At 30.7% G+C, this 8,169-nt stretch overlaps 1 protein-coding gene across 1 annotated transcript; it reads left to right on the top strand.

Moving 5' to 3' along the window:
* Positions 1-3,315: 3,315 nt before the first annotated feature.
* Positions 3,316-6,688, top strand: LOC134238915 (cell death abnormality protein 1-like). The gene is made up of 6 exons (XM_062721033.1): positions 3,316-4,192; positions 4,293-4,345; positions 4,469-4,633; positions 4,899-4,970; positions 6,403-6,493; positions 6,588-6,688. The coding sequence occupies exons 1-6, from the start codon at positions 4,104-4,106 to the stop codon at positions 6,640-6,642; spliced, it is 525 nt and encodes a 174-aa protein (XP_062577017.1). The 5' UTR covers positions 3,316-4,103; the 3' UTR covers positions 6,643-6,688.
* Positions 6,689-8,169: the final 1,481 nt, after the last annotated feature.

Genomic DNA, 8,169 nt, shown 5'->3' with positions numbered 1-8,169 from the left:
TCGCCAACTTCATCATCATGAAGTCCGAGATAATTGTTTTATTCGACAGTTCCTTTACTTTTAAGGCACCTTATCCCATCTCTGTTGCTTTAGGGTCCTTGTTACCTCTCTTCACTATTTGTATTGTTCCAATTGACTTTTGATCTTTATGGATTAATTTTATCTTCATGTTTGATCATTAACAAACGAAGGTTATTATTTTGTTCAGGTTCAGTCAAATTAACTTTGATCATTATCCGACGAAAATAGTTCACATTATTTCCTGAATCTATACTAAAAAACAGACTTGTATGTATATTATATTAAGAATATTTTCAAGTGCGTTTTTAATTGCTACGTTTTCCTATCATTCCACTTTTCTATGGCACTTAAAAACCATCTGAGGATCTCTTTGTGCGACTCTATTCAAAGCACGTGTTATTGCTCATAGGAGTTTTATCCTTATTCTACACAAAAAAACTATTAAGGGATATTTAAGGGAATGAACTTAAACCTTTTGATTTACTAAAACTTTCAATGTATGCTTGTTACACATAAGAATTTATCTCGTATTGAGCTCAAAACACAATTTAACAAATTCGAAATCTGACCTGAGCCTTCAGCTATTCTAAAAATAATCCATTTACTAATATTTTAAAAATTACAATCCATTGATCTTGTATCAAAAACAAGAACAACAACAGCTGCCACCAACAAAAAAAAAAAAAAAAATATAGGGGAGTTCTGTATATAAATACTTTAATTTTACAATTATTTAAAATATGAATTAAACATTTCTTACATACATATTTTTAACTGAACTTTAAGCAGTCAGGTTAAACTTTTGTAAGCAATTTCTAAATGTTGTTCTGACGTTTTCCTGGTACTTTTTTTTTTTTAATTTCCTTTTATTAAATTCCTTGTGTTAGCCTGTGAACTTAAACTGTAGAATATATCTGAACACCTGGGTCGTCTTTTACTAAACACACACACTTTATTGCTCTAAATCCGCATTCCTTTTTATAAGAAAACAACCCGAACTCTTGCAAGCACCGTTTTATATGCTATCGCATTGCATACGGCATTTAAAATTACATGATAATTTTCTTTATACTTGGATATTTGCATCTATACTTCTTGAGTTATGAACATGATATATATGTACTGCGAAAATAACAAATTTGCCAATAACAATTGTAAAGATAAATCGAAAGTAATGAATTATAAATTTTGATTTTATCTACTCAAAGAATGAAAAAAGTAATTAGGTCTTTCCACCTTTCTGTGGAAAGACCTATTGATTTTCTTCTGTTTATTATTATTCTTCTTCCCTATTATTCTTATTTTTCTTCCGCTACTTTTTGTTTTTTACGACATTTATCGAAAAGACTTTTTGTTCATCGTAAAGGTCATTAAAAGTTAGGAACGAATTTGACCCAACGCGTATGAACTATGACCGCTTTTGAAGTTATTGCCCCTTTCGCAAAACTGTAAACCGTAGAAATATGAAACCTTCACTAAAGTTTTCGACTAATTGAGAGGACTCTAGAATCTATTCATTGCGAAAGTATTCGGTGACCCCTTCTATGAGTTATTGCCCCTGAAAGTCTTTGAATTTTACAAATAATTAAATATTTTCAAAACGAGAAATTGTAGAGACATGGGACCAACTGCATAAGATTCATTGACCTTTGAACTTTAAATTTATGCAAAGGTCAAAGGTCATTCCATAAACGAGAAATTAAGCCTTTTTTATATCTCTTTTGTCTTTTAACATATACTAAATGTCTTGGCATCAATTATATGTACTCTTAAAACTATTTCAAAGATTTCATTCATGTTCCCTAAGACTGACCCTTTTAAAAGTTATTGCCCCTTATGTGAAAATCCTTATTATCGCTACTTCTTCGAAACCGTACACCGTAGAGACATGAAACCTTCATTAATGTTTTCGACATTTTAAGGGGACTCTGGAATCTATTCATAGCGAAAGTATTCGGAGACCCCTTCAATGAGTTATAGCCCCTGAAACTTTGTGAATTTTACAAATAATTAAATATTTTGAAAGTGAGAAGTTGTAGAGACAAGGGACCAACTGCATAAGATTCAATGACCTTAGACCTTAAAATTTATGCAAAGGTCAAAGGTCAAGGTCATTCCAAAATTAAGAAATTAAGCTCCATTTCCATCTCTTTTGTCTTTTAACCTATACAATTTATCTTTGCATCTTTAATATGTACTTTTCAAACTATTTCAAAGAGTTCATTCTTGCCCCTTAAGATTGACCCTATTAAAAGTTATCGCCCTTTGTATGAAAAACCTTGTTTTTGCTTCTACTACGTAACCGTAAAACGCAAAGACATGAAATCTTCACTAATGTGTTAAGGGACTTTAGTCATAACTTTTATGTCTTTCTGCTAAAGGATCTGATGATGCGTTAAATAAGTTATTGCCCTTTAACGCTTTTGTGCTTACTATTAAACCTCAGAACTTTAAAACTATAAGTCATAGAGGCATGGGGTTAATTGCAATGTGACCCTTGACCTTTGACCTTGAAAATTGTTTGAAGGTCAAAGGTCAAAGTCATTTCCAAATTTTTTTTAAAATTTAATTATTTTCATCTTTTAAGCCATTTCTGGTTACATTTTAATGAAATTTAAATTCAAAGGAATAAATATGAAATGTAATTAAAATTCAAAGAGGGTGGAAAGACCTCTAATTGTTCGAGAACAATTAGTCTCCTAGTTGTATGAAAAAAATTGTTAAGAAGACATAATCATGAAATGAAAGAGCTATAAACAAGTCATTTTAAACTTAAAATATTTATTATTGAACAAAGAACAAACAAATATTGGTTTTGTGTATGTTTCTTATCCAAAATAAAACAGTTTATATATTATTGATGCACTATATATCCACGATTACAAGAACAAAACCTGGAATCCAATATAAATCTCGGTATATCATATGTTATAACCAGAATTTATACTTATATAAACACTGCATGGTTGAGGATCCTCGTGCAAACCATATGAATATTCAATATAATCAGGACGTAGTCCAGTCACACAAGAATCAACAGTTCCAGTTTATGTCCCCCAAACTACCACAGAAGAAGATTTCATAAATGACGTGGTTAAAAAATGTGACAAAAAATGAGACAGTCGGTGTAGCGAGACCACATCATAATGTATCTTTTCATATCAAGGATTGTATAATGGTAAGCCTTTGAATATTTTTTTTAGATAAATAATCAAAGGAATTTATTGTTTATTGTTGAGTTTCATCCCATAGCTCAGAAATGTGTGAATGTAACACATGGAGACAACGAAAATATTCAAGATCAAAATTCCATAAAACAAAACAAAATAGGAGTAGATCAAACACGGACCTACAAAACATCAGAGGTGGTATCAGGTGCCATGAAGGAGTGAGCATTCCCTGCCGACCGGTCACATCCGCCGTGTGCTCCTTGTCATGATCAAGGAATAACGAAAAAACCGTCGAAAATTCAGTGTAAATAAAGGCCTAACAATTAGTATGAAAAAATGTCAATCAGCATTTGACTCAATGATAAAATGATTTAATGATAGATTGTATTCGATCGCTGACAAGGCCATTGTATTGACTATAGAACTAACAAAATGATGAATTTAAACGTGACTCCTGATATTCTTGTTCCATAAACTTGTTTGTCAATACCTTACCTCACTTTAGCAATTTTCATGAAAAAAGGTTTTTTTTTTGCATATCGAAACAACGGCGAGGTCTATTATATCCCTTCTTTCTCGTAAAACAAAGTGGGTTTCATTCACCTTGGGTTATCTTCAATAAGAATTTATGCATCTTTCATTTTTTTCCAGGACAAAGTTATATTTAAATTTTGCAAACTCTAATTTTTTATTAACAGTAAGGAAGAAAATCACACTCCGTTAAATTTCCTGGTTTTTATATCGTTTTGAATATAAGAACGGAAACATCGTTTTGAACAAGCGCAATTTCGAAGTGTATTATTGTATCATTTTGTTAATTTGAACATATTTCTTTGAAATGTTTTGACAAGGATTGTGAACCATTAGCATCATAGCATCACACTAGATTAACATTTATGTTCTCGTAACAAAATGGCCTTTATGGTTTATTGGTATTTTTATTTGTTATGTATCTCATTAACTCGTCAAGATCTTGTTGGAGATAATGTATGCTTATTTAAGTGAGTACAATTTCAATTTTTTTAAGTTTGTGAAAATACGCATTTATTTTTATCATTAATATTATAGGTCTCTTTATTTTATTCTTATTATTATTTAAAGATCAACTAAGAGTTGCTGCAAAGATTATAAACAAGATGGAAATATCTGCGTTGGTACGTCTCTTTATCACAAAAGAATATATTTTTTTTTTCCTTTTATTGAATCACGTTGATGAATATTACGATAATTTCAATTCCAGAAAGCTAATTATTAAAGTACATGTATACATATTTCAGAATGTGATCCCGGATTTAGGGGTATTAATTGTTCCTCTTCGTGCCCAAACAACTATTTCGGGCGAAGATGTTTCCATAAATGTGAATGTTCATCGTTTCAGTATTGCGATAGTAGAAGAGGTTGTCTGTGTAACGTCACCAGTGAAAATTGTACAGATGCCAATGGTTCATTTCTGTTTTATGTTTTTTTAATGTTTTAGTCAGTTAATATAAAAGAATACCTTAGATAAAATTGATTAAGATGTGTTCTTGCCTTATATCATTATAGTATGCAAATTGTATGTACATATTGACCAAACAGTTGAACCATGTTTCGATCTGTATAAAACAAGTTTGCTTAAACATGCCCAGCAAGTCATGTAGCTAATTTAAGACGAAATTAATTGATATTTTCACTTATTATGAATAAAATACTGATTTGATATTTCAGAACCAGACACAACAGACACGCAACTAACAAAATTATTTAAGATTACAACGAAAACCAGTAGTAATGAGCAAGGTACTTGTTTTAAATGCATGCTGTCAATGTTTTCATAAAACGTTCTAATTTTTGAAATGCAATAATACTTAACACAAAAATGAAGAAATCCCTTGTTTATATGATAATCAGTCTGATCATTTACAACAATCAAGAGACATATCGATTAAGTAATACTTGGAGATACAAAATACTCACAAACATCAATTACCGCCTCCCCTTCAAAATAGAATTTCACAAATGAAATGATCTATATACGTTATCTTTATCGTAATTTATGATTATTTTTGTTTTTAACGTTTGATTATTATTGTCCCTCTCAAAACGTTTTTCTCAAAAAGTAATGAAGAAAATTTTAAATGTTTATTTATCATATTTAAGTGCATGATAATTTTTTTTAAAATTAGTCAAAATTTTTATTACATCAATTTTGAATTATAAAAATCTTTATTAAAGAGTACACAAGGAATTTAAAATAAAAGTTTTAAATACATAAGATTTGATTAAAATTATGCTAATTCAATTCCACAAAAGTGTAGTCTTTGTAAAAATTTTAAGGCATTTGGTTAATTTTTGGCAGTTTCTCGTTCAAAATGGAAAAGTGGTAAACACAACACACGAAAAATGGCAATTTTATGTTAAAAGAGTTCCGTTTTAATTCGATGTTGTAATGACACCTTTAAGATTTGAAATGACCATAGAAGAAAAAAAGATTATAAAAATATCATCATATCTTAAGTATACAAATTTTTTCTTAGCGAAGTCTTATGTGATCGAAAAAAACATGCTAAATTACAAAAGACGCTGTAAACTTTGAGATTTTCTGAAAATATAAAACATGGAAATAGGGGTGCCAATTGTTCTTCGATTGTTTATGGAGACTAAAGAATGTGTATCAATGAAATTCCTAAATTTATACTTCCTATTCCAGCAAAGATAAAACGTGACGCTGTTTTAATCATAATCCATGCGTTAAGGTGTAAATTCATAAAATCACATAATTTGTTTATTTATGCATATATTTATAAATTTGCTGGTATTTAAAGGTTTTTAAAGTTTTAAATGCTTTATATATACGATTTTACTCGATTATTTTAAAACATGTAATAGTGAAGAAATTATTTATTTTACTTATTTTGTTTCAAAATGTTCTGCTGCTGGCTATCAAGATTAAAATTTGTTTTAAAAATTTATTTTTTCCATGGCCATATTCTATCAAAAAATATAATCCCTGGTAGATTTAACACAGTTACTTTTTAAAATTTTAATTCAAGTTATGAATGTGAAAAAAAGAAGAAATTAAATTGAATTTAGGTCCCTTACACCTAGAGCATATATAGAGGTTTAATTTTTGAATCAAACATTATTCGAAACATGATTACAGCAGGAAATGTTAATTTGAAGAAAAATATGGCGTTATATATATATATATGTCTAAATTACGTAATTTCAGCGTATCAGTCCAGTTCATATGTCGTCAAAATTGGAATTCCTTCACTATTGTCTGTCATTGTTTTTCTGATTATTGGACACATTTGTATAAGGTATGTTGCTAGATTAAAAAATTGCATTATATATATGCGATTAGTTTGAATTATTTTAATGTTTTATTCAAATAATTATCTTTATTTTTTGTAGAGTTTATCAAAAGAAAAAGAATGAGAACGTTAAAAAGGGTAAGCATGATGGCTAGAATTTAAGCAGGCAAATTCAAACAATTGTGGTCCCCCACTTTCGGTGTCTTTGAGGGTGAGACATATTGTGTCAAATATGAAGGCCCTCTCATATGTCATTTAGAAATTATCACCGAAGTTGAATTTTTCAATAAGGTCAATGGTCAAGGGGTCAGAAATCATAGCATACTAGGAAATCTCTTGTCACATGTAATGCACATGTCAAATAGGAAAACCATATCTCTTCTCAATATAAGGGACAAGATGTGTTTGTGAAACACTGATGACCCCTTATGGCCACATAGCCAAGATTGAGCTTTTCTTAGAAATACAAATTAAATATATTGGTAACCAAAGTAGGGTCGTCTCCCAAGAAATACGATTCTGAAATATGAAAGCCCTAGCACCACCTGTTCAAAAGTTATGGCCAAGGATACGTTTTTGAAAGGTATGTCAAAATTCAAGTTCAAAGGGTCATAGGTGTTGTTCCTTAAAAAAGGTCTTGTCACAAGCATTACATATGAGAAGGATGAAAGCCCTAGCCCTTACCGTTCAAATGTTATGGCCAAGGTAAATATTTTTTTAAATAAAAGCCTCCAAGGTCGAGATCAAATGTTCAAAGTTCTTGGTATCCAATGAAAGGTCTTTTCACATGAATTAAAAATTTGAAGTATGAAAGCCCTAGCCATAATTCTTCAAAAGTTATGGTCAAAGTTTGTTTTTTTAAAAGTAGGTCAAACTCCAAGGTAAAGGGCCTAAGTTCTGTGTATCCAATGAAAGGTCTTCTCACAAGGATTACATATGTGAAGTGTTAAAGCCCTAGCCCTTAGCGTTCAAAAGTTATTGTTAAGGTTAAAGTTTTTTCATAAGTACAGAAATCTCCGAGGTCAAAGTCAATAGATCAAAGTTGTTGGTATCCAATGAAAGGTCTTACCACACTAAATACATGTGTATCTACCCTTTAAAAGTTATCGCCAAAAGAAAAGCATGGACTTTTTGTGTAAAAGTGGGTCAAACTCCAAGGTCAAGATCAAAAGGTCAAATTTGGTGGTACCCAAAGAAAGGTTTTGTCACAAGGAATACACATATAAAATATGAAAGTTATTACTCCACTAAATCAAAAGTTATGGGCAAGGTTAAAGTTTTTTGTGACCGACAGACAGATTGATAGAATGACAGACTGACAGACAGACAGACGGACAGACAAATGAGATTTAAGGTCCCCTCGCTTTCGCAAAAGCAGAGAACAAAAAACAATTTATTCATTTATTGAACCCTCTCATACATGTTAGTCCATATCATATGACTGTATTTTACAAAAGTCTTCAAAAATCATTGTACACTATTTATTACAACTTACATTTCCTTCATTATGCCTAAAAATAATGTGTACTTAAAAAGTTATCGATATTTCCATTATTTTTCCGATCATGACAAAGAGAACACGGCGCGTGTGACTGGTCGGCAGGGGATGCTCACTCCTCCATGGCACCTGATACAACCTCTGATGTTTTAGGAGTCCGTGCTTTCTCTTTTCCCAGATTTGT

Source organism: Saccostrea cucullata, unplaced genomic scaffold (genome assembly GCF_032062105.1).
Source record: "Saccostrea cucullata isolate Sc308-1 unplaced genomic scaffold, CSIRO_AGI_Scuc_v1 ctg383, whole genome shotgun sequence".
NCBI lineage: Eukaryota > Metazoa > Mollusca > Bivalvia > Ostreida > Ostreidae > Saccostrea > Saccostrea cuccullata.
The sequence above is the reverse complement of the archived record's forward strand: the minus strand, read 5'-3'. Positions and strand labels throughout refer to the sequence as shown.

Coding starts and splice junctions, on each gene's coding strand:
- LOC134238915 (XM_062721033.1), top strand. CDS start 4,104: ATGGCCTTTATGGTTTATTGGTATTTTTATTTGTTATGTATCTCATTA. Junction 4,634..4,898: donor AAATTGTACAGATGCCAATG/GTTCATTTCTGT, acceptor TTGATATTTCAG/AACCAGACACAACAGACACG. Junction 6,494..6,587: donor ATTGGACACATTTGTATAAG/GTATGTTGCTAG, acceptor TATTTTTTGTAG/AGTTTATCAAAAGAAAAAGA.